The sequence below is a fragment of the Daphnia carinata genome, chromosome 9 (genome assembly GCF_022539665.2).
Source record: "Daphnia carinata strain CSIRO-1 chromosome 9, CSIRO_AGI_Dcar_HiC_V3, whole genome shotgun sequence".
Taxonomy (NCBI): Eukaryota; Metazoa; Arthropoda; class Branchiopoda; order Diplostraca; family Daphniidae; genus Daphnia; species Daphnia carinata.
In genome coordinates, this window is record NC_081339.1 from 2,287,188 (window position 1) to 2,314,215 (window position 27,028).

The 27,028-nt window shown below is 40.5% G+C and overlaps 2 protein-coding genes across 2 annotated transcripts; one reads left to right on the top strand and one right to left on the bottom strand.

Moving 5' to 3' along the window:
* Positions 1–3,066: 3,066 nt before the first annotated feature.
* LOC130689191 (fibroblast growth factor receptor-like 1) lies at positions 3,067–6,786 on the top strand. The gene is made up of 10 exons (XM_057512211.2): positions 3,067–3,241; positions 3,309–3,430; positions 3,497–3,659; positions 3,748–3,926; positions 4,006–4,176; positions 4,251–4,314; positions 5,023–5,285; positions 5,347–5,539; positions 5,639–5,915; positions 6,003–6,786. Exons 1-10 carry the CDS (start codon positions 3,175–3,177, stop codon positions 6,457–6,459), a joined length of 1,956 nt encoding a protein of 651 aa, XP_057368194.1. The 5' UTR covers positions 3,067–3,174; the 3' UTR covers positions 6,460–6,786.
* A 125-nt stretch (positions 6,787–6,911) lies between these two features.
* LOC130689190 (fibroblast growth factor receptor-like 1) lies at positions 6,912–25,957 on the bottom strand. The gene is made up of 12 exons (XM_057512210.2): positions 25,568–25,957; positions 21,663–21,823; positions 18,707–18,822; positions 18,340–18,445; positions 18,209–18,259; positions 14,639–14,877; positions 13,824–13,971; positions 12,652–12,869; positions 11,728–11,911; positions 8,729–9,150; positions 7,872–8,101; positions 6,912–7,779 (listed from the first exon to the last, which is right to left on the bottom strand). The coding sequence occupies exons 2-12, from the start codon at positions 21,742–21,744 to the stop codon at positions 7,563–7,565; spliced, it is 2,013 nt and encodes a 670-aa protein (XP_057368193.1). The 5' UTR covers positions 21,745–21,823; positions 25,568–25,957; the 3' UTR covers positions 6,912–7,562.
* Between the last annotated feature and the right edge of the window lie 1,071 nt (positions 25,958–27,028).

Consider the following 27,028-nt stretch of genomic DNA (forward strand, 5'->3'; position numbering starts at 1 on the left):
AAGAAAACCAGATTTTAAATTCTATTCGCTGCAAGAAAAAAAAAATGGTTCGCGAAATTTCTGTCTAAAAATGACGTTCTTAACTGGGGCATTTGATGACAGGCAGAAACTGTTATCTATGACACATGACAAAGCACGCTTCGACGCACAACAGCCGTGATTTTTGGATGGTCGTTAGACGACTGCTGTACGCGGCGTACTCTGTGATGTGAAACATACTCGGTCATCATCGATGGCAACCATACCGACAACAAGAAGAGCAGGATGCTGAATGTCCCTTTTGCAGTTGTGCATCCTTGAGCCAAGACATCTGTGCTGGTCGCGTTTTGCGCAGGAGATGACACTCCAATTCGAGTAAACTGCAAGGGGGGGGGGGCGGGGGTAGCTACTTACATTTCACTTTAGGCACCCTTGTAAGTTATTCCCGCTTACAGCACTCCAGTTCAAAAAAAAAAAAAAAAAAACGTCTCGAAAATAGAAGGTTGACCCTACTGATAATGAGAGTCAGTAAATGTAAAATTGCGTTTAAACGATAGCAGTGGGTCCACGTGTAAAGTAATCCTGAGAGCAAAGATTTATGATGAAATTTTCAAAATAACATGAAGCTGATGATACCGCTAAATGGGATATAAATTTTATATATGGAACAATTTGTGGGGCTATCAAAAAGAAATTGAGTGACAGCTTCATTGAAACTTGAAATTGTAGTAACCAATTTATTCCCACCGTGAACGATTCCTTTCCTTTAAATGGGTGCAGCCAACTTCATTCCATCCGCTGTAAATAATAAAATCGCTGGAAACCTGGTCCTCGGATCAGCTCCTAGGAAATAAAGGTACAAATATGATATTTAATGCTTAAACTCAACACACAAAGCTAGACAGAAACAGTTCCTTAGAAATACGAAATTCGAACATTTGAATAAAAACCCTTTTGAAAGCTATTATTATTTTTTTTACATGTCCTAGATTTGCGCGTAATCTGTTACTGAAGCAGGTTAATAGCAAAACTTTTGTTGCAAATGAGCTTATGAAAATTAAACTATACGACAATTGCTACTTGAATAGAGCTACGAAGCCATATCGTTTCATTGCCTCTTTATTTGCGCACCAGGTATTTATCATGAAAGTGAGAAAAAGACAAAAGAGAGTGTGATGAGATAATAAACATCAACACGCAGGCAGTCGAGAACCATAAATTGCCTTTATCTGGCCTCCCCCCATAGTCTAGTAATAGCAGTAGCCTATGCCAACGATTTCTGACGAAATTCTAAATTCCGAACAGAAAGGGCTAGAATTAACTAATCAAGAAAGAGTTGTAAAGCGTGTTTCAACGATTCGCATAAGGCATATGAAAGCTAAATTATTCCGACTGGCTAACGCGAAATTAAATCGATTAAATTGTTTAAGATGAAAGGGAATTCACGGGGAGGAGTTTGCAGTGAGGCTCCTCCTCACGTCGCATGATGTCCAACTTGCACACCTCGCAAGTGAGCATATCTCTCACTCCCCATCTTAAAAGTATATACCAAACCAAACACATGACTTTTCCCCAGTCCTGTTGCTACACGCTCACAGATAACTCTGGCTGATATACAACCAGCGAGAAAAGCAGTTCACGTTTACATATCTTCACAATTTGGAGCTAACATTGAGACAGAATCAAAGTTGACACACCATCGGTCAAAACAGTGTCCTCAACGAACGTGAATGTGACTTAACTCTCGTTTTACGCGTACGTCGTTGCGGTGGGACGTGAAAATTTATCGCTGTGTCAACCAGAAGCTGATCCGGTTTTTGGCGCCATAGAGGATCACCTAATCTGTTCTGGTAAAATCTAACCGTGAGACAGCTATTCTCCTATATTACCGACGGATTACATGTTACGGATCGGACAGAACCAACAAAAGAAAAACTAGATTTTTATCATTCTCACTTGTTTTTTGTTTTTTTGTTTCTTTTTTTTTTACCGCAGCGAGTATCCCATAGATTTAACAAGCACAATGACCTAAAGTTAATTTTTTTACATTAATCAGATTAGTATGTACGATAATGAAAACGCGTTATGTATTGGAGCAAATAGCGTTGCCTATTGTTTCGAGACCTAATTGATTATGCCTCGTTCCTAGCGAGCTGGGGAGAGGCTCTTATTCCTAATGGATACGTGGGTGTGAATACGGAAAGGACCCAAAATGTATCGACTAACGTAACCAATCACAGTCATGGGAAAAACAGGGTGAGGTACGGCACGTTGGGGAAACATGGGAAAGTTAAAAAAGACGATGGGGAACTGTGGTTTCTCGTCGTCTCAAAGTTTATAAATAGAGAGCGAGATGATGACATTATGTTTATTGAGAATGTCTCACAGTACAGTGCTGCAATGTACACACTTCTGGCTTCTTTCTCTTGAAAGTTACCTTACATGACTCAATATTGCTGGGTATAATCCTATAAACACTCATCCTAACCCGTGCGTTTCGAATATCAAACAAATTCTCATCAAACAACAACTATTATTTAAAAAAGCCAACGCTGAGGGGCTTTATTTTGGCCCTTTGAAATAACGAAGCGTAAAAATATTGTATATACAACATAGTGTGAAACATAAAATCGAGTACAAAAGAAACAAACTGTAAAGAAATAAGCTCGTGTTTTTATCATAAATTGCCGTGCAGTAAAAAAAAAAAAAAAAAGCCTGCATTGTAGGATTGTTAATGCAAGAACATGTAGTCAATGACGCAGGACTTCCCAATCGATTGTTAATCTAAAATTTTCTTCTTTTTTTTTTAATGTTAAAAATTCCATTCGGTTTCGTTAAAAAAAGAACTCGAGTCTAAATTGTTGAAGATAGAAACGCATCATTTTATCAACAGTCCCCATCCCTTTCGCTTCAGTTTAGAACAACACAATCAATCATTTTTGCTGCTCTCTCTAGTGCTGCGGTAGTAAATCTTGCAAATGCCAATGTCTTTGAAAGTGATAGCATTTTACATAACGTACGATATGGCTGATTAATGATGTGTTTGGACAGATGGTGTGAAAGAGACACGGGGGTTGAAGAACCAGTCGTATAATCGATCTCATTGCGTCGTCACTGTGAAACGCATCAGTGATTCCATCAGCACGATTGGCGACTTCATTCAACCAGCTGTTGCGTTTAATATATGCACTGAAGATGAGCAAAACACATTTGGCTTTTATCCTGTTGATTGCAAATCACATTACCGGAGCCCTTTCTCGAGGTAAGTTTCGTATAATTCTACAAACATTTCAAATATCAATTGGTTTTCTTTTTATTTGACACGACAGGTCCACCAGTGATTGATACGACAGCTCCCATCCAACCACGTTTTACTGGAAAATTGGGTGAAGTTATTCATTTTATATGCCCCATCAGAGGTGACCCACAACCCATTTTCGAGTGGTACAGAGTAAGTCGTCCCTCTATTTTGCGGTTCTATAACTATAATCAAATTCCTTGACATATGATAATAAAGGACGGCGAGCGAGTCATGGAATATTGGGATCGCTATCGGCTTATCAGTAAAGGATATTCTCTCAACATTCAGCGGCTTGAATGCGAAGACCAGGGCACTTATATCTGTAAGGCTGTGAACGGTTTCGGCGTTCATGAAATCAGCTTTCAATTGGACCTTCTCGGTACTTATCTACATCTAAAATGAATTATGATATTTCAAAAGAAATAATAAAGCTAACGCGTTGTTTTTTTTTAAATCCTTAAATAAAGACGATGCGATGCAAGAAGCTTGTAAAAGCAGTAGCGACGAAGATGACATTTCGTCGTCAAAGCCGATTATCTTGCATAAATCCAAAAAATCTAAACATATGTTAAAGCCGGCCGGTAATTACGCTTTGCTTAAATGTATCGCCGTCGCTGAGCCACTTCCAGATTTCCACTGGTTCAAGGTGATAAGCCACTGTTAATGATTACCGTATGATTGAAGTCACGTTAGTTCTTCTTAAATGTGTATGGTCGAATGAACAGGACGGTGTGGAGATTATACCCGAGAAAGGGCCGCCAACTGGCAACGTGGGACTTAAATATGTTGTGCGATCAACGGTACTGTCAGAAGACGATCTGACTGAAGTCAGCGAAATGGAGGGCATGCGTTCCACCCTACAGATTAGCAACCTAAGAGGATCTGATACAGCTAACGTAAGCTCCTTTTGAATTTCGAAACAAAGGTTTTTCCTACCTAGCTTAACCTTATCAATAACTTTCTGTTACAGTACACATGCAGAGCCCAGAATGAACATGGGTGGGATGAATTAACTCACATCTTGGAAGTTGTTGGTAAGTTGCTCTCTCTTCATGTGTTCAGTTACCGATAGACTATTGCTAAGACTAAATTGCTTTCCAAAAGGGTTTCATCCTCCACTACACATCTTTTTAGAAGCTTCTGGGTTTGTCCTGTGTGCAGTATTTGATGTAATAGCTTTGGATGATATTGCAGCCACGTTAAGGGATTCGATATTTAATTAACGTACGACTTGGGCAACAAGCTAATGTATCCACCGTGACACAAAAGACGTTTGTACTAACTGTCGGCATTACATGCCAAACTAGGAAGAGAACGGTTGCTGTATGGAATCACATAGTTAAACATCGCAAGAACCTTAGCTAGATATTGGTAATTTTTAATATCTAGAATCCTTTAAAATGGTCAATTAAAAGAAGTTCTTACCTGGTTTGCTGAAATTGTAGTCACAAAGCTAAAATCCGACCAACTGTACGTGACGAGAATGAATTTCAATTTGTGTTTAGGTTCGTAAATAAGCAACGCCACCTAGCGAGAGTATTCGATACTTTCAGTTTAACTGAAGCCTTCAGTTTTCTTTTCCAAAAACACATTTTAAAAATTTATTTCTTTGAAGAATTGAAGTGTTAAACGCTACATTTTTTTAATAGAGAGGGGATGAGAATTCAAAATTTTGTAAAAACTTTCATTTCAAACAACAATATCAAATTTTAATGTGCATTCTTTGTAACCCACTGCTATAGAGAGGCAGGTTCCTCGGCGTCCAGAACTGCATCCAGATTTTCCGCCGGCCTATTCGTGGGTAGAGGCAGGCCAGGCTGGCTCACTGTCTTGTAAAGTGAATTCTGAATTCCCCCCGGAAGTCCATTGGCTGAAGCGACTCACGCCAAGCCCCGGATTACCAAACATCGTTCAACCTCCAGTGCCTGACGAAGTGGAAGTCGAAACAATTCATCCGCAGTTCATCGTCAACCGCACTATCATTATAGGAAATATTAAATATCAGGTCAGTTGAAGTCGCAACGAAATGAATATCGTTTCATCATTCCCATTTCTCTGGAACGTAGATCTTACCTTCGGCCCCAGCCAAACTGATTGCCAGTGACGGTTATTATGCATCAATTTTACTCTTGTCCAAAAAGAGTCAGGAAGTCGATTCTGGATTCTACGTCTGTTTGGCTTTGAATAATGCAGGATTTAATTTCCGGCAAGTCTATTTTAACGTCACCAATAGCTATGTGACTCCGTATCAAACTACAGGTATTTTGCATATCGTTTAAAAAATAAATCCATTTTGAAAATTAAGAAAAAAATAAATAATAAAACCAATGTTTGATTTTCATATTTCACCGTGAATAGATGACAGTTATCCGGGGCGTAACACAAGCGAGGGCTGGGGTGACAAAGGCCGTACGGACGCCACAACAATGGCGGTCGTCATTGTTGTTGTTGTGTGCGGATTAATCGCGATGGTGGCGTCGTGTTTCGTCTGGAAAAGACGCAAGAACCACCTCAGAGATAAAACTCTTAGTGTTCCGTCTCCGTCTTTGTGTTCCTCAGCGCCGGAAGCCATTGTTGTACAGCAACCCACTCCAGTGACTCATTCTCCATCTTCACTGGATTACACAGTATTCCGGTTAGTTTCGCCCATACGCTTAGAACAAAATTTAAACCAAGTGATCAACGGGGATGATTGACGATGATTTGCATTTTTTTCAAATAGCGAAGGATTGTCCAGCGGTAATGGAACACCTCCGGCGTCCAACAGTTCTCGATCGGACCCACCTCAGAACGCGCCACTGAAGGCCCACGTTCAACAGCAAAAAGAAATCGTGCCTCCACGGATGTATTACTTGCCTGCGCGTACGCCGAATTCCAGTAGTCCCCGACAGCAGAAGGTGATCCATCAGCCGCGAGTGAAACAGAGCAGCGGGAGCGGGAGAAGCGGAAGCGGATCTCGACAGCATCACCGCTCGTCGCCAAGGAGTAGCAATAATCATCATCATTACTATGTAAATCCACCGTATCACCATCAGCGCCATCCCGTGCCTGCGGAAGCCAGGTCATTGACGACAGACACATCCTTCCACAGCGAGTCGTTCTATCCGGATTGGTCGGCCTATCCGCATCACATTCGATTGCTTCACCCGTCACCGGAGAGCAGCTTCGATCAGCTTTGATTCTCGATGGGAATACGATCCGTCTGGCTGCCGCATTGAGATTGAAATCCAACCGAATCGGCCATCTGTTGATCAAAACTGGCACTACTCGTTTCGACCGATGAAAACCGACAAGTTGACTGACACCTGTGCATAAACGTTGAAGTTCGCGTCCTTTTTAATTTAAATCATTTTCTAGCCAAACCCTAAAGTGCTGGAACGGATAACAAATACTCTGCGCTTTTTACGTTTTTTTCTTTGTTTTTTTTTTTTTTTATTTTTATTTGCCCATTTATCATTGCGTGTATACGTCATCTAGTCGTTTTTTTTTCATTCATCGCTGTGTAACTACTATATATTTTTATTAAGGATGCAAAACGTTTTGACCGACATGAGATATCGTTGCAACTCAAAAATTTTGTTATTTGTTGGCATTGTATTAATCATCTGTGTATATTATATATTTACAAAATATAAAAATTCAAAATAAACCGCGAAAGCTTTTACAATGATGACAGGCCTTCTGTCGTGGCTCTCTTTCACACACACACACACACACACACACACACAAGAAAAGACAACAATTTAAAGCTGGGCAGGTCGTAAGCCGTACTTGGTACACCGTCTTTTTTTTTCGAAAATAGTTTTCCAAAAGACAAAAAAAAAAAAAAACGAACAGCACAATTAGTTATGTAGAATTATGTCCATCCCTTATTTCAACAATTTTTTTTTTCTTACTCGGTTTGTTACATAAAAACATAAAAACGAAACACTCAAATTGACTCGACCTCACGAATGACCGTTATACATCTTTTTTTTTTTTTTGTAAGAAAACAACACAAACAAACGAGGAAGAAAACCGAAAGTAGGGAAGAAACATAAAAAAAAACGTATAAAGAGAGAGAGAGAGAGGAAAAGAAGATACACAGATAATGAGGTACACTATTTGCATGTTACAGGATTTTCCAACGATTTTTGTTAACAAATCGTCCTCTGAGTGTTTTCTTTTTTCTTTCCCTTCTAAATGCTTTTAAAAAAACGGAATAAAAACGAAACAAATATACAAAATATACTTATACATATATATATATACTGTATATAGTTTTTTTTTTTTTTTTTTTTTGTTAGACCATTTCGATCCGCTGGAATCGGTTGCCTCGCATATCATGTGGATGCCGAATTAGACTGCTGCTGGCGACGGCAGCCGGTCGCAGATCTTCGTAGTTACTGACGCCATGCACAGATGCGTAGGCGTGCTCGGACTCGGACGGCGGTGGAGGAGGAACCATCATCAACGTGGCCTCGTGATGGTACGGATAGCTAGTGTTGTGATCACCCGATCTGCGAATCCATTCATTTATTTCATTGATTAATTCATTTTAAAAAAATCAATAAAAAACGATTGAATTCGAATGAGAAGTGTTGGTTTTTACCTGCCACAAGGAGGCGGACGGTAGACGTGACTCCAATTGCCTCCGTTGCCTCCGCCTAAAAAGAGCGGTCCGCCGCTGCTGCTTCCAGCTGTTCCGCTGGACGACGTTGCCGTACCGACCAAAGGCGAGTGGCACGACCTCATTCCCGATTGGCGGCCGCTACCGTTGATCCCATGGTGAAGGCGCATCATCTCCTGCTGCTGCAGTTGAATGGTCCCCATGAATGGAGTCTGCACCCAAAAATAGGAAAATCATAAAATAAAAAAATAAGAAATACGATCGTTAAAAGCAGGAAAAGGAACGGAAAAAAAAAAAAATGGAAAACATTTAGATGATTATCTTTATCCTTTTGAAAGACAAAAAAAAAAAAAAAAAAAAAAAAAAAAGGAAAAATCTTGTCTGAAAATCTTTAGGTCTTGTCTGGTTTTTCTTTTTATTGCGTGTATGGATCGTAATAATAAAAAAGAAAAAAAAAAAAAGGATCAGGATGTGAAAATCAGGGCCACTGAAAGCCATCTTTGTCCGGCAACACGTAAATATACCAAATCCGCCCTTTTCTTTTTTCTTTTTTCCTCTACAAAAGCGTGTGATCATATAAAAAGTAGAACATATAACATAATTCCGACACGCAAGTTGCAAGGGGCTCTAACAGAGAAGAGAACGAAACAAAAGTTGGTCGGTTCATCGAGTAGTGATTTGAAAATGCCATAGATGGCGTTGATTTTCAAAACAAGACGCACGCAATTTAATGAGCAGAAATTCTTACGAGATTGTCCAAACTACAAAACATTTTTTTTTTTTTTTTAACATCTCTCTCCTTTCTTTTTAACACGTCGTAAAAGTATGGCCAGACTTACCGAATATGGCATGCAGCTGGGCGGTGGCGGTTGGTATCGATGATGAATCGGTGCCGATTCCGGCGGTTGGGGCGGCTGCGTGGGTGGCGGCGGGTGATCAGCGGAGCCGCCGCGAGGTAAACAGGGCGCCGTCAGACTAAGATCCTTGATCTCTCGCGGGTGAAGGTGATGACGTTGGTGATGGCCCACACCACCACCACCGCCGCCGCCACCGACGACGCCCTCCTTCCTGGCCCGAATGCGTCGCTCCGATTTGAAATAGTAGGTGATGCCGCACATGAGCACCAACACCACCCCGGCGCCTACCACCAAGGCGATGACGACCACTGTCGGCAGCCCACCGGTGCCCGCGTCGCTGCCACTGCCGACGCCCATTCCCGACGACGACGATGAAGACACATCACCCAACGGCCGACCAGAACCTTATTTTGGAGGAGGGGGATTGGAGGGTAGATAAATAAAGTCATTAGTCAACTTCCATCATCCCTCAATTTGAAAGTGGAACACACGAATGTAACGAAGTGCAGCTGCTGATGTCTGACAACAGCTCGTTTCAATCGAATTTTGGCCATCCCAATTCGAACGCCTATTGGTTGATGCTGAAATTGTCGTCTTCATCAACAGCGTTCGCTTTGAAATGCAACGTCAAGAAGCGGCCGATGTGTAACAGCAAAGTAGACCAACAATGGCGATCGATAGGAGCTTTACACACATCGGTACACGACGAGAACATCGAATAATACCAAGGAAAAAAAGGGGGGATACGTTGAACGAATGATTCAATTCCAAAAAAAAAAAAAGGCCTATTCGATTGCACCAATCCACGGACGGATCCCCCCCCCCCCCGGCCTCTTAAAAATAGACGACTGCAACAACAAAGAAAATAGAAGGACACAGAAAAATAGGAGAGAGAAAACCTATCAACATGGCGGAGTATCATTGAAAACTACAACACAAACGGGCGAGGGAGAGTCCCGTCTTTCGATCCATGTGGGAATTACGGCCATTCACGCGTCAAATAAGAATCGAAGATGCGTTAGCTATATTACTTGGCTATCTCCTCCTCCTCTATTTTTTTTTTTTTTTTTTTTTTTTATTCTTTCCTCTTTAAAGGTTAACGTAGAAAAATAAAAAAAAGGATTACTAGTTTCCGTTTTCTTTTCGGTTCCCATCTAGTGCGCATCGAGGTGTCATTACGACGGGCCACTTTAAATAATAATAATAATAATAATAATAATAATAAAAAAAAATTCAACTATAGCGAATAAGAAGAGGCACCCATTCGAAACTGTTTCAAATTGAAAAGAAAAAAGGAAAATTCAATTGGTTCTAATAGAAAAGGAACCATTTAACCGTGAATGTAATTGCGACAAACCGTCGCAGTTGTCCGTGCGTGTGTGTGTGTGTGTCATTTCCGGAGACACAGAGTGAGAGAAAAAAAAAAAATAATAATAATAAGAAAGAAACAAAAAAGGGGGGAGGGATCGTCGTCAAGCGTCGTCAGAGGCGTCGTCATCGTGTGTGAATTTCTTTGAAAAAAAAAACAAAAAAAAACAAAACAAAGAAATGCCGACTCGAACTTCACGTAGCGGAGTCACGTCAGATCGGCCCTCCGCTTATTATTATTACGATTATTTATAGACGCATTAGGGCGATGGCCGTTTCAAGGGTGGCCGACTTTTGAACACTTTATTTTTTTTTCCCTTCCTTCGAAAAAGAAAAAAAAAAAAAAAAACGGTTTGTAAAAATGCCATTTCGGCTTCGCCAGTTCGTCTGTTTTGTTCTTCAAATTCGAATGGCAAAGAAGGGACTCGACTCATTAGCGTTGCGCGCACCGCGGGGTGAATGAAAACAGGTGAGCAGAAAAGGTCTCACACCGCATTAACATATAAGGGTACCCCCCGTAGGGGTCCCTCCCCCCCCCCCCCGTATGATTGCAAGTCGCACGTTAAAGATCGAAAACGCAAAAAGCCGGCGTTCATTATTATTAATATTTTTTTTTTTCCGTTCTGCCGACGCTAGTAGGTAGACATGAAAAAAGAATGAGGGACCCAAAATAATGACCGTTAAACGTCACGCGGGATTCCCGCGTTCACTGAGCACGGCGCATCGCAAGTTGTTTGCGCGTAAAGATCCCTCCCCCCCCCCAAAAAAAAAAAAAAAAAAAAAAAAAAAAAACACACGCCCGTTGATTAAAAAATTCGAGTTGCTTTTTGTTTTTTCTTTCGAGAAATGTTTCCAATGTTTTTTAATAACGCAGCCAATAGCGCTACGTCTTTTGCTTTTTACATCCAAGCGCCGATGTTTTCTAGCTGCTAGAAGCTGATTAAAAACAGGAACCGAACGAAAGCAATTTTTTTTTATTCGAGTTTGTTTATGCATACGAAAAAAAAAAACAAAAAAAAAAAAAAAACAAGGCAAGTGATCAGCTCGGGGAGTTTTGAAAGCTTCTCGAAAGGCAAAAGGCGTTCGACAAAATTTACGGCAAACATCACAATGGCTCGTGTGATGAGCTGCGCGCATACTTAAAATGAAAATCTCCATACTCGCCGTTGCGCTCGGTAAAGTCCGTCAAATAATAATAATAAAAAAAAAAAGTTCTTTTTTTTTTGTTTTTGTTTTTGTTTCTTTTTTTCCTCATTTTAATATTCAATCACCGTTGCATCCCAAAATGAAAAAAAAAAAAAAGAACTCGTAAAATCTCGTTAGCTCCGTGCACTAAGCGAAATGGGGAAAAAAAAAAAGGAAAATGGCGTAACTACTGTTTTGACGTCTGGAACATTCAGCCTTAAAAAAAAAAAAAAAAAAAAAAAAAAACCTAACGGATTTGAATCTCAGACTTGGCTGTTTCGCTACGGTGGCTTCCCAAGAGATGGCAACGGTTAATAATAATAAAAAAATAAACATATTCCGGGATATGATTACGAGCAACTATTAAAGTTCGTTCTTTTTTTTTTTTTTTTTAAGAAAAGAAAAAGAAAAGATTTAAATTTTCTTACCTGAGATGACGTTGACGCTAGCCTCTCGGTATTGGAAGCCGGCCTCGTTGGTGGCTATGCAAATGTAGACGCCACTGTGAGCCGGGTGAACATTTTCCAGCGCCAATTTGTCCAGATAGGAGCCGTCATCAGCCTGGTAGGACGGATTACTCGATCGTAACACTCGATACCTCCACCCTTCGAACTGGAACACACGTCAAAAATAGAGAAAAAAAAAAAACAAATTCAAAATCAGAAATGTTTTTCTTTTGCGTGTGTGTGTGTGTGTGTGTGAAAATGTCTAAGGCGGATGAATCGATCTGTCAAAACTTGATGCGCTCCACATCAATTAACATGTGCGGCTACTTGGAATAAGCCACGCTGATGGATGTATCCCCAACTGACCCCACTCGCTCCCTCAAAAATGATTTTTCGTATCTTGATTTCGAGAACGGCTCAATGCGTTTTCCCTATTTACTTTTGAAAAGACTGATGATGCGACCCCAAGAGCAAGGAAAACTCCCTCCCTTTAAACAAAATTCCATTTCAACCATTAGAAAAAAAAAAAAAAAAAAATTTTTTTTTTAAAATAATAATAATAATAATAATAATAAAAGACGATGTGGGTCCCTTTCGGTCCAAAAATAAAGGTTCTTTTTTCTAATACAGAGCCCACGGAGCCGGAAACGTGACTGATGGTTTCCCACCAGTCGGCTCTTCTCGACAACATCAATAAATCACGAATGTCATACGAAAGGCCATTTCTACTTGTACACACACACACACACACACACACACACACACAGAGACACAGTCATATAGAGTGCGCGCGTATGTTGTATATACAATTTTATTAACTATATTTTAAAATCGTAAATAGACTTTCTGCTTTTATGGTTGGTAAGAGAAGGCAAGTGAGGGGGGGCTATTTAAGTTTTTGCGTACCTGAAGGACGCCATCTGCATCGGGTCGGGCATAGTCCATTCCGCCAACCGCTTGACGATGAGCTTCATAGGGCGAAAGACGATCGAGTCGCTTGAGCCACTGCAGAAAGAGGGGAGTGTCGCTAATGACACGGCACTGCAACCGGGCCGTCGAACCCTCCATGATGGTCACGTTCTGAGGGTAGAGACCCACAAAGTCCGGTTTCCTTACTGTACGATCTGGAAAAGCACGAGGGACGCGAAAGTAAAAAAAAAAAAACATTAGCCATTTGCGTGCGTGTTTGAGTCAAACTTAAGAGTTCAACAAGCGAACGTAAGGGATACTGGGCAAAACATGAAATCGAGAGATGGGGTAAGGGGGGGGGGGGACACAAACTACGCTGCTAGTTTAATAAGCTACTAATGAACTTGACAGGGTTAGGCAAAAGGCACGGCCAAACTTGCCGTTGTCATCGCAACCCCTTGTTCGTTTTGGCCATCCCCTTTTTAATGATCTCGCACACAGCCATGATTAATTAGTTGTTTTTTTTTTTAAATATACAAGTGAAGTCAACAACAGATAGCGAGGGCAATGCACTAGTTGAGCTGTGTGCAATTAGCTCTTCATTAGCATGCTCCTTTTCCTCTTGATATCTTCATGTTTGCGAATGAGCTTTTTGTCAACTTCATGTGCCCTTTAGGCGAAACGTACGTAACTAAAAAGGCATTTTTTAAAGTCGACTACCAAAGGTACAACTTGCCGATTGGCGAAAGGGCAAAGAGCTTAAACAGAGAAGCGCACAAAGTCCAAAAACAAAACAAAAATTGTTTTTTTTTTTTTTTTTTTTTTTTTGTACTCGCCTTGGATTGGACGGGAAAAAAACGGAAACAAGTTGTACGGGTAACTGAATTATAAAAGGCGACAAAAGAACGGGGCCAAAAAGTCATTGAAGCTTACACTAAAAAAAAAAAAAAAAAAAAAAAAAAAAGTACGCAGCGAGCAGAAGGAAGACGAAGGCAAGCGCTATAATTGAATTGGAGAAGATGTCGAAAAAGGGGGGGGGGGGGGGGAAACACAAGTCGAAAGAAAGTTTCATTCCGCCAAGAGAGAGAGAGAGAAGAGAAGAGAAGAGAAGAGGGATTTATTGTAGGCCTCATAAAATATATAAGGTTTGTGTGTGTGTGTCTATATACCGAGAACTTGAACGACGAAAGAAGCGTTGATCGATCCGTAAGGGTTGACGGCTCGGCACGAATAGGTTCCCGAATCGTCCAAGTTGAGTCGCGACACTTGAAGCTCCCAGCGGCCAATGCGACGGTCATCTCCAATCTCCTTGCCATCCTATTTTTTTTTTTTTTTTTTTTTTTTTTTTTCGTTTTATTTCAACAAAAAAAAACAAAAAAAACATTATATCATCAGTTTTTAATGCATCATTTCACTTGTTTTGTATTTTTTTTTTTTTTTAAGCGTTAACAGAATGTCAACATCCGATAATTGTGCGTCGTTCATCCAGGGGGCTTGATAAACACACATCCATTTACTTAATGGCTTTCCCCCACTCAAAAAAAAAAAAAAAAAAAAAAAAAAGTTTGGCCCCTTTCGAGTTTTGAACCTTCGTTTCAAAAACAGGATCTCTCGAGGATGAACAAATAAAATAAAATAAAAAAAAAAAAAAAAAAAAAAAGAGGGGAACGGGGACGAAGCAATTGGAAGAGTTTGTTTGCTGAAACTGCGTGTAGAAATACTCGGGAAAACAAATTTTCATTTCCATTGGCGGGGCAAACCAGTTGGAAACGAAAGGGGGGGGGGGAACCAATTTGAAGAGCCATCACGACAAGCTTGTTGATGATCATTCATTCCCCAGCTTTGCACTTTTTAGTAGCAAAACAAGTTGTCAAATTGAGAAACGGCGCCAATTAATTAAAAAAACAAAACAAACGCGAGCACAAAAAAAAATTCCAAAGTGGAAATTGAAAGCGAAACGTCTACAACACGCAAATGTTTATACCTTGAGCCAAATGAGATGAGGTTCCGGCTCTCCTTGAGCAACGCATTTGAGTCGCAGAGTTGAATCGACGGGCAGCTGCCAAATGCGACCGGCCGGCATTTGACTCGTCTCGCTGAGGTGAGGAGCCGATCCCGAGCCGGGCCGCACCATTTTCCTCCACGTCACGAGGTCCGTCTCCGTGTCCTCCGGTCCGAAAATGGTGTCAGAAGGCGGTGGATCTGTCACTTTAGCGTTCGGATCTTTTGTTGATTCAAACAAACAAAGAAAACGAATAAAACATGAGTGAGCGTGTTATAAAAACAAATGCACAAAATCATCGACAATCAAACAGGATTTTTGGCTTTTGATTGCTGGCCAAAATGCATTTTATTTATTTATTTTTTTTTTTTTTTTGGCTTGCGTCACTTGTTTCATTTAAAGAAATAAAATTTAAAAAAAAAGTCCATTCAACCGTGCGTGATTCCATGTAAAAAAAAAAGGAGAAACGGGCAAAAGACGATGGCCCTGTCTCTGTTACGAAACGAGATTTCCTACACCTATCGTCTGGTGTGTGTGTGTGTAATCTAAAAGAAACGGGACGAACGCGTAGACAAACTGGTGGTGGGACATAAAAAAATGTTGAGTAGTTGTGAACGTGTTTTTTGATTTATTTTTATTGCCACAAGTTTTGTCCCTGTTGCGGCCAGTGTGTGCATATATTAGCTCAATTTTCTCACGTCAGCAAAAAAAAAAAAAAAAAAAAAAAAAAAAAAAAACTACAGCTGGGCAATGTGGAACGAGCAGGCCATCTTGAAATTCTCTTTCTTGTAATCATAATATAAACGCGCGTGTTTTGTTTTTTTTTTTTTTTCTTTCCCCCCCCCCCTTTCGGTACGGGAATGGTGGTGATAGCGTGACTTTACCCAAAGTCAATTTATTCTTTTAGTTTTTTTTTTTCTTTCTTGTTTATGATTTCATTTTTTTTTTCTAGAAGGAAATAAATTCCTCCTAGCGAGACCAGCAGCCGCGAGCTGACAAGCATTCGGGACTTTCACACACACGCTAGACCTACAAGCTATTCGAATTGAATACAAAAAAAAAAAACACATTACGCCTTGTGTAGCGAGGAGCAATTGATAATTGCGAGCAGCCGACCTAATTTACGTGCAACACGAATCAAACACAGTTACACTTGTTGCAATTGAAAAGGAAAAAAAAAAAAAAAATGATATCGAATTCTGGCACGCACAATGTTTCGGCGGCTAATTTATCGACTCATCATCGTAAATCAAACAGCTGGAACACACACACACACACACACACACACAGAGTAAACGATAAAGAGCGGCAGTTGGTCTCTACGCAATGCGCTTATTTATGAACATCAAGTCGAAGTCGGTGCAAAGTTCCAGGCCATTTAGCGACTTGTTTGACAGTCTCATCGCACATCGCATCGCGTTTCGTTTCAAATAGAAAAGAACAAGAAAGAAAAGTCGATTAACGAAACGCATTTAAAATGCCTTTTTGTGTGTGTGTGTGTGTGTGTCTTCCTCTTGGCTGCGTGTCGTACATCTTAGACGTTGCGATCGAATGACAACGTTACTCTCCTAAAACTGTGTTTAGCCGTTATATATATATATATTTTTTTTCTTGTTCACTCGCAATGACTAAACTTCGTCTGAAAGATCAACGGCTACGTGAGTGGAGGGGTAAAGGAAAAAAAAAAACTAAAAGAGAGGGGGATAGTTAAATGGATCACCGGCTCACTGAGGTCCCCTTTTTTCTATTTCGTAATAGGATGTAAGGAAAAACCATCAAACGAAGCCTATGGGAAGAGGAAGAAGAAGAAGAAGAAGAAGAAGAAAAAGGAACAGACTGCTGATGTTGAGGCTTTAAAACCCCTTAAAAATAAAAATAAGGCTCGCCTACTTTGAATAGTCCATCTAGGTCTTCCCTTCTTTTTCCTTTCTTTCTCTAGAAGAAAAAGAAAAGCAATTTCAAAACGTGTGTGGGAAACTGAGCAGGTGACAATGACAGCGGCCGCCGATATATGTACGGTTATAAAAATAGCCAAAAGAGAAAAAAAAAAAATAAGACAATGGAACGTTCAACGGAACAAGACTCCGCCTGCCGCTGTCGTTTGTGTTTTTTTTTCCCAATAAATTTACTTTTTATTCCTTTCCCATTTTGAAGTCCTCCTCCTCCCCCCTCTTTATTTTCGTAGTCATAGCCTTTTTTTTTTTTTTTTTTTTGTTTTTCTAATAGCGGCGTATTACGAGCGTACCGGTTGTAATCAACCGAGTGAAAATCATGTTAGTCTGATCCTCCTCCTCTCCCCCCCCCCCTTTTTTTTTTTTTTTCCCACTACAAGTTAGCAACACTGCCAGATGAAACGAAGAATTGCGGAAGCGTAATAGATAGATTCGAAACGGTATTATATTTGAAAAAGAATAAGGGGCGAGGGGGGGGGAGGTGGCGGAGGGGGGTTGGTGGAGGGCTGCGTTTACACGCGACACACACATCTATACGTGGCAGCAGCCACGGGCACAAGTGAAATCAATGTTCCAGAAAAAGCTTATTGCCAGGCAACTGGCTGCAAATCCAATTGTTCCGGTTCGCTGATGGCCAGAATCGAATCGGCCCACACCGATATTACATTCGTTACATCTCCCTCCTCCTCCTCCCCCCCCCCCTTCTCTCTTTCTCTCCCTATCTGCTTTTGTGAAAATCCAGAAATGAAAAAAGAAACGGGGCTATGTGGCGTATGGAACAGTTGTTCTCTCTCTCTCTCTCTCTCTCTCCCCACCTCATCCTGGACATGAAAAAAAAAAAAACGGTGATGGAAGTGAGGCCAAATGAAACGAAACGTTTGACACGATCACGAACCCGTGCAAAAAAAACCTTTGCCAGTCTGTTTAAAGGGGGGGGGGGGGGGGGAAGTCCAGCACAGTTTTTTAAAACTCTGCCCAGTCTCTTAGACATTGTAACTATACCCAAGATACACAAGGACACAGTGCCATGTTTCTTTTGTCTTTAATAGCCAGGCCATGGGGCTTTAAGAAGCAGAAACAAGAGGAGCAGCAAGCATTTATTGTTATTACTAGCTCGAAATAAATAGTTTTGGCAAAAAAGGGCAAGGCTTTTTTTTGTCTAGTTGCAAGCACAAAAGACAACGAGATTTCGAAAGGGGGAAGGGGGGACTCTCTCTCTCTCTCTCTCTCTGTGTGTGTGTGTCTGGTCGGTTAATTGTTTCACCATGTGTCAGCAACGAATGCCGGAAGTGAGAAAAACTCATTAAAAAGTCATTGCGCGACTGTTTGGAAAAAGGACAGCGGGATCATCGCGAACCCCCCCCCCCCCCCTCCAGCAAAAACGGAGGGAAACAATCACGCAACCTTTTCTTAGCACAAAGACAAAAAAAAAAAAAAAAAATTAAATTAAAAAAAATAAAAAAAAACAAAACACGAAGGCCAATCTTGGCTCTTGGGGGGGGGGGAGGATATATAAAAAAAAAAAAAAAGTACACGCTCACGACTTTTAAAATACTAAAAAAAAAAATAAATCGAAAGTATTTTGTTGTTGTTCACTTACCGACAATGACGATCTCAAAGGTGACCTGCTCCGAGCCGAACCCATTGACACCTGTGAACCAAAAAAAAAAAAAAACATTTAATTTTTCACATTTAAAATTGTTTATTAGATTTTTTTTTTTTTTAAGTAACCTTTACAGGTGTAGACGCCGGAATCGTCGACGATGACTTCTTTGATCCTTAGCCCATGGCTAGTTGACTTGAATCGCTCCCAGCCGGCCGTCACGCTGTCTCCATCCTACAAACGGAATAACGTATTAAAACGCAAAGGGAAACATAGTGCGAACGTCATGTTAATCAGCTTTGTTTTTCTTCCTCGAAGAAGATGGCCGAGATCAAACGTGATCAAAGAAGATCTACATTTGTTTGTTTGTTTGTTTTTTTTTTTGTTTTTTATTGCGCCATCTTCAAGTGGATGAAAGCGAGAAACATCGACGTTCTAAAAACAAAAACTAAGAGGCGCCGAATTGAAAATGAAAATGCTGTAACAAATATTGACCTTGTACCACTCGACGATGGGCGTGGGCGTCCCTCGGATGGGACAATCTAATTTGATGGTCTCGCCCAATCGAAACGTTTGTTTCGGCGTCACCGACCCGGAAATGTGCGGCGGACCTGCACCGTCACATCAAAAGACACACAAATTTAAAGTTAACTTCCCGATTCTTTCGTACTAATCACATAGAAATAAAAAAAAAAAGAAAAAAAAAAGAAAAAAGAAAGGGAAAGAGAACATTGAAGAGTGATGACAAATGCCAGCATTTTCAAAGTGGTACGCCATTCGTACAAGATGAGAGGGGGGGGAGGGGAGAGGAGAGGAGAGGAGAGGATTTCGGACGGGGTTTATAGACTGGCCTCTCGATGGGTATGATCACGAAAGTGGACGAACATGGTGAAGTCGGCATTCGTTCACAGATATATAGAGACGGCCAGAAAGAGTGGGGGGGGGGGGGGGGAGAGCAGACGAAGGGGAACATAAAAAAATAAAATAAAAATAAAAAGTTGCATGTCAAGTGCTGATGCAACACACTCGGCACTCTGTTCAAGTGCTTTCCATATTGACACAGTCATCTGCTTCTCTCTCTCTCTCTCTCTCGCGATGGGCGTTTCATGTTGACCCGACTCGTCGACGTCATCATCATCTTCAAGTTCTTTCACCCCCCCCCCCCCCACATCCCCAAAGAGTGTGTGGGCGTCGTTGGTTAGTGGGGGGGGGGGGCCACTATATTTCTGGTTTAACGTACATTTCCCCCTCCGGTTTAACAATGCGGTTAATCTCGTTTTGGAAAATTGAAATAGTCCTGGCAACTCGGACCGTCAGTTTTCATCCGTTTGTTTGAAATGATTTCATACTCGGAGGGTCTTTGTAATTGAACTCCCGCCTACTTCTTTTTTTTTTGAAAATCACCAACTGTGGGAGGTCTGGCCATCTTATTATTATGCATATCATTTTTTTTTTTTTGTTGTTGTTTAGCTTCTCCATTTTCTTTTTGTTACCAATTATTCGAGATGGACTTGCGCCCTAATCAATTTAAGGCGGACGTCTCGCGTTTCGCTCGAGTCGTTCCAGTAAAAAAAAAAAAAACACTTTCAGTGGGGAGTTGGCTGAGATTACATCAATGTGTAAGAAGGAGGGGGAAGGGGGACGGGAGAAGACGGTGGAGGTGGGAGGAAGCGCAGTTTCGCTTCCAACACGTTAATTAGTTCAGCTCCGAATCGTTAATTCAGCCGAATCCCGCACGCGGCGCCGGGACCCAAAAGAGAATGAGAGTGCGCGATGCGCACGAGACGTTTTTTCTCAGTTTGACCTCCTCTTCACGACAACCGGCAGCGTTTTGTTGACTCATCAACGAGTCTTCCTACACCACCTACACCCGCCACTCTTTTTTTTATTTAATTTTATTTTAATTTCAATGTCTTCCGTGCAGAGAGAAAATGTTACGCCCGATTTGATTCGATTACATCAGCCATTTCGAACAAAACACAAGAAACGCTATCCATCAACTTCAGACGATGTGAAAACGAGTCGTTCCATGTTGCGCCACCCAACGCGATTTCCAAACCAAACCTTCCGAGTAGTTTTTTTTTTTTAAATTTTTTACGACGTAAGCCAGTAGAAATGTAATCGTTTTTCAAAAGTGTTTAGCTTGGATAGCCATTAACGCCTTCGCTTGTTTTTGTTTCGAAAAAGAAAAAGAAAAATGCAAACGTTACATTTCAAAACGTGTGTTTTCAAAAGAAACGGCAGCACAATGTGAAGACTGCGTTCGTAAACACGGGCGTGAAGTGGACGTGCAAGGAGAAACGTAACAGCATGCAAAGATTCACGATCTCGTGTGTCCCAGCAGTCTCTCTCCTTGCTCGACATGTTTACCACCACATTCGTAGTTGTTGCCAGTGCGAAGAAGACACACACACACACACACACACACACTCGCCCTTCATCAATAAATAAACGATTGCGCGTGTTTATATACGCGTCGTTTCCACGCAATTCAGAGTACACACACATCCGCGTTCTGAGCTTGTGTGTTGCACGAGTCAATAGAATTGTCCTATATATACATATATTACATTTAAAATAAAAAAAAAAAAAAAAAAAAAAAAAAGAATTTTCTGATATTGAAATGTTTTGATACATTTTACTTTCCCCCCCCCCCTTCGACTTTGTTTTGGAGCTCTCCTGGTGAAGTTGTTTAGATTCTCAACGTGACGGGGGAGAAAAAGAAGTTGAGGGCTAAATGACCGCACGCAAATATATACAGAAAATAAAAAATGTTTTCTTATACACACAAACATTTTTTTTTTTTTTTTTTTTTTTTTTTTTTTTTGACAAAGAGATAAGACAGTGAGAAGGAAGTAAGAACTAGCAATAACATCCCCCTGGATGCTACTGGAGAACTGGCGCAAAAACGGGGGAAGAACATCCCCACCATCGATGGCGTTGATTTTTTTTTTTTTTCCTTTCTAAATTTAGCATTTCTTCTTTTCTTTCTTTCTTTTTTTCTTTTCCCCACTAGGAAACCCCCCCCCCCCCCCCCAAAAAAAAAAAAAAAAAAAAAAAAAACGGTCGGTTTCAATCTGAAATACGTGAAACAACACACACGGAGGGCGCTAGGCTCCCCATCACTCTTCGCGTCTCTTTCCCGAATCGTTCCCCATCTAGACACGTTCGCCACGATGTACACACGCCCGGTCTATTTTCTTAATTACCAAAAAAAAAAAAAAAAAAAAAAAAAAAAAGACGAGAAAAATCCAAATCGAAAAGAAAGAAGGAACCCAACTTTGTTTTTCCCCGATCCATTTGTCTTTGCGTTTGCGTGTGTGTGTGTGTGTGTGTGTGTTCATCCGTGTGTTTTTGTTTACACAAGTTAGTCTCAGCAACACATCGTATTGTATATATATATACGAGTTCGAAAGTGTTTCATTTTTGGAAAAATAAAATAAAATTTTACCTTTTAGGCCAGAATCGGAGAGGGTCCCGGCCACGTGGAGGGTCAGCAACAGCAGGAGGTGGTCCACAGCGTGGCTAAACATTCTTCTCGCGTTTTTCTTTTTTTCTTTTTGCCACCAGCAGTTGTACTTGATTTTTTTTTTTTTTCTTGTATACGTTTCACTAAATATTTGAAAAAAGAAGGCAAACAAAGAAATGAGTTTGAAATTTTCAAAAAGAAATGAGTTTGAAACATTTGAAAATACGTTTGTCTCATTTGACTTGTAAAATGATTGTCGTCAAATGAGGTTGTCACACAACAAATGGCGGAGGGGGGGGGGAGGGGGGAAGGAACTAGTTGAACGGAAATGTATTTATGGAAATGAAGAGGAGAACAGTGTTTCCGAATCATTCACGAACGTTGTAAGCGCATTGGCGAATGTAAAAGAAGAGGAAGACGCGCACTCGATAGATGACGATTACGAGGCGGTTGCCAAAATAAAATAAAAAAAAAAAAAGGGGAAAAAGAAATGGAATGCATAATGCGCATCCGCCCTGGCCTTTTCAATTTCCTCATCACTAGACTAACAAAATGGGAGCTCTCAAAATGGAAATCAACATCCGACGACGTCTCATTTCCATTGCTAATCGCCAGCCCGCCCCTGCGCTCTTTATCACCTCTCCACCCCCGTAACGCAGTGCCAGTTTCTTTTCCTTTCTTTTCTTTTTACAGTTCAACCGATTGAAATAAATTATGCTCCTTTTATCGATTTCTTCTACGCAACAAAGTAGTAGTAGTCGTCCACATTGCCCTCCCCCCTCCCCTTCCTTCCTCAACAAATTTATAGTTTTATCCCTTTTTTTTTTTTTTTTTTTTTTTTAAGTATTTTTTATTCTATTTCCTTTTAGGGGTGGGGGATGTATTTTATTTTAATTCTCAGCTTTTTGGAAAGAAAAAAAAAAAAAAATAAATATGTCTCTGCTGGAAACACGCATAAAAATGGGTGCGGGAGATGTGTAGGATTATTGTTTATTAGACTACTCTAACATTGAATTTCAACGCTGCCATCACCCCCCCCCCTTTTTTTTTTTATGATAATACACTGCGTGCAAAAACTCCCGGACGTGTCCAAATCAACACGTACGAGTTTTGAAAAGTGGGGAAGTGAAAAGCAACAAATGGTATACAGCCACACCAATGAAAAATAAATATTAAAAAAAAAAAAAAAAAAAAAAAAAGATGACGGAATGTAACCTACTGTATTTATTTATTTTGGCTGGCCAAACGCTCTTAAGCAGACGGCCTTCGTCTTTCTCAGACGTGAACGTGTTTCAAAACGGAAAAAAAAAAAAAAAAATCTTTCAGATTCGTATCTATTTCTGTACCATTTTCGTGTGAAGGGTGTGGCCACCGGTGGTGGTAAAGTAGAAAAGAGCGTTCATCGATTCAATGGGTTTCCCCCTCTTTTTTTTTTTCATTTCATTTCATCTCTTCTTTCTTTTTTTCTTGACTTGGGCGCTGTCGTCGAAAGAATAAGAGCTCCCATTCAAAGACGTTTGAATCTTTATGAGCTCGCGCTATAGAAGAGCGTGAGTTATCACACTCGGTTTTTGCCGCTTCTTCTTCTTCTCCTCACCCCCCCCCCCCCCCGTTTTTTTTTTTTTTTTTTTACTTTCTTCGTTGTTGTCTTAAATAGCGCGTTCTCATTAACAAGCAAATGTGAGGAACAGATGAACCGTCTCTCGTTCTTTTAACCGAACATCGGGCGTGCCAAAGAAGACCTTCCCTCCGCATCCCCTTTAGTGTCTTCAGAAAATGCCCATGTCTTTCCGTGTAATTGATTTGTTAATCCATTGGAATTCCTACGTCTTCCCTTCCCCCCCCCCCCCCAAAAAAAAAAAAAAAAACTCTTGACGTTTCACTATAATAATCATAACATCGCTCGGCGCTGTGTCTGTGTCATTCTCTTCGTACACGATTTTCTTGTGCCCGCAGCTAAAAAAAAAAAAGGACCAACCCACTTCCGACAGTGGAAAAAAAAAACCTTATTTAGATGCAAATATGAATAGATAAATAGGTATTACAATAGAAGAGGAAAGAAAAAAAAAAGAGAGAAAGAAAAACGAAATGAATAATTTTTGTTTCAAGTCGTCACGCAAACGCAGTTTGTTTTTGTCTGCAACAATTCTTTCGGTTGCGTCTGGAACGTGGGGCGGGGGGGGGGGGGGTAGTGGTGTGTGTGTTTTCCTTTTCTTTCTCTTGTTTTGTTCCTAGTTATTCATTTCTTTTCCTGTGTGTGTGTCTGTGTGTCTGTGTAATGTATACGGTGCTCTACGGGTTTAGGGTTGCCGAAACAATGGCCTAATATGGTCATTGCCTAAACTTGACTACAAATGTGACAAGCAAAAATCGGGAATCAAAACAAACGAGTAGATACTATCGAATCTTTGCAACAACAACAACAAAAAAAAAAAAAAAAAAAAAGAAACACGTTGAACTATGGAATTTAAAGGAGAAAGTTTTATGTGTGACAGGCTGGAATGAATCCAGGAGGTAGTCAAATTCCCAGTGAATTGACCGCGGTGAGAGACGACGGGCAAACTCGGTTCCCCAAATGAACATAAGCCTGTTTTACCTACACTTCAGTTGTAGACTACAAGCTAGGAAGCTTATGTTAATCGATGTAGATAATTCACCGTCGAAAATTATATGGGGGGGGGGGGGGGGGGGGAAAGAAAGAAACACACAAAAGAAAAGGGGCGTGTTTTTTTTTTCCGAAAAAACATTGACACAGATTTTAAACGTTCCTTTTCTTCTCGTAGGGAAAGTAAACATTAAAAATAAAAAAAAAAATACATAGAGGAGTATAACGTTTCAATCATAATGACTCGTTTAATGCAATACGGGCGGGAGATGAGAAATGGGAGGGTGCGGCATATTTGAAGATGGATCGGCCTCAAAAACTAAAACGAAGAAGGGCTTGACTGTCGTTTCGATCTAAAAAGCTTATTTCCGAACGTTTCGCGCCCCCGTGTGTGTGTGTGTGTGTGTGCACGAGCGGCACACACACACGCGGCCAATCAAATTTCGTGTTTGCGCTGCGCAAACATCACGATCCCGTTGATCAAACAGAGACTCTGTCGTCAGCCAGTGCCATCAAGTCTTGTCAGGGCTCTCGACAAAAGTGAAAAGGCTTTTTTTTTTTCTTCTTTTTTTCTATTGCTATGGGAAAAAGAGAGAGGTCTGGAAGGCTGGAACGAAGAGCTTTTTTTTGTTATATGTCGTTTGGCCGAGTAAACCGGGGCAATCCACCATCTTTGTGTGGATGGGTTGCATCGATGGAATAATAGAAAGAAAGTGGGATGGCAATTCGATGAAACTGGATAGCTTCCAAAAAGTGGGGGAGAGAGAGAGAAGAGGATAATGTGCATATTGGAGTAAAAAGAAACGAACGCACGAAAAAAAAAAAAATATCGGGAGAGAGAGAGAGAGAGAGAGAGAGATAAATGCAGTACGCAAAGTGGGGTAGTGAGTATCAGTGTGTAGTAGAGAAGTTTGCACAAGATCAAAAACAAAAAGCGTATCAAAATCGGTAAATGGAGTCGAAACAAGAGGCTTGATCGATTGACACCAAAACAGCTCTAAGTACCAAAACATGTATCTGTTTTGTGTGTTCTTTTGGCACTAGCGATTATGCTGACAGCTGGTGGACGAAAAAGTCAAATGCGAAAAGACAAAGTTGGCGAAACAAAGTTGAAAACGAATTGAAAATTCCACACACAAAACAATCGTCCATTTCTTGTTTTTAGAAACAAATACTTTTTTTTTTAAAAGAAAGAGTGTTATTTTCATAACTGGGCATAGAGCAACAACAGCAATGAACAACGTGTTCACACGAAGACAAAGAGTCAATTGCGATTGCTTACCTCCTTGTCCAGTGTCATCGCGTGGCCATTCGAAACGAAAATACTCGGCATTGAATTAAAAAAAAATCCGTCACCGTCAACTCGCGATTATGAAATCACACGATAAAAAAAAAAAAAAAAAAAAACAAGTCTCGAATACCACGTTGTCCAGTTCTCCAAGGTATGCGGGCTAATGTTACAAATGACCCAAACCAAGAAAAGAACAAGAAACCAAGATGAAATTGCATACACACACAACACACACAATACACCCGAACTCGAAATGCAGTGAATTTCACAACACTAAAACACACAGAGACAAACACACACCACGCGTTCGTTTTCTTTTAAAAAAAAAAAAAAAAGAGAGAGAGAAAAATTTGGGGAACGATAAACGTTACACGTCCGTCTTGGTCGAGGACGAGGCGCCAACTGAACTCGCGTGTGGTGGTTGCCTCGCTAGTTTTTAAAGCTTCTCCCATTCGCCCGGGCCTCCATCTTTCTTTTTCTTTTTTCTCACCCATCCCCACACCACCCACACTCGCCTTCTCTGCCAGATCGTTTTGTACGCGCTACCTATACGCTTGCAGTGTGAGGCTCAGGTATATATATATATATATATATTTTTTTATAATGTGTGTTCCTCCTTTTTACAAGTGCATCTTTTAAGGGTCGAAATAGGGGTCTTCTTCTTTTCTTTTTTTTTTTATTTTAAACTATTTATCTGCTTATTTTCCGCTTTAATGTTTTTTTTTTTTCTCTTTAATAGTCTTTTGAGTTTCTGGAACTTGGCATCAAGCTACAATTGCTAGTGCCCTTCACTCTCTAATAGTGTTCAACTGTTGGACACACTCGATGAAAATGGAGATAAAAAAAAATATATATACAATTGAGAAACGGATAGAAGATGTGGAGGCTTTCCTCCAGCTGTTTAGACCGGATGAAAAAAAATACAGTAGGAGTTGGGGTATGAAAAAAAAGGGGGGGATTGAGAAAAGTGAGGGGGGGGGGTCTATATATTATTTTATAGCTAGCAACTAGTTGTTAATTGCCAACTTAGCGCCCCAAAGTATGGGATTTTTTTTTTTTTTTTGAAAAAAAAAAATAAGGGGAGCCCCCAACAATAATCCCAAAATGTGTTCCATGACTACAAAAGAAAAATAGGGAAACGAAAGAAGAAGCTCCCGTTAATCTTTATTCACATTTGTAACGCTTAAGTGCGACCCCCTTAAAAAAAAAAAATAATAATTCATATCATCTGCTGTCTCAATCGCACATCTCAATTGCCATTTTTTTTTTTTCTTTTCAGTTCCAGACATTTTCAATACTATTTTCTTGACGTTGAGTATTTTAGCAAAAATTCTTTCGGGGTTCCAGAAACAAAAATATTTTCGGTTAGGAAACGAACGCACCCTCCACAACCTTGTACATAGAACGACGTACTGCTTGCTTTCTTTGCAGAGAGGGAGAGCGTGTGCTCAT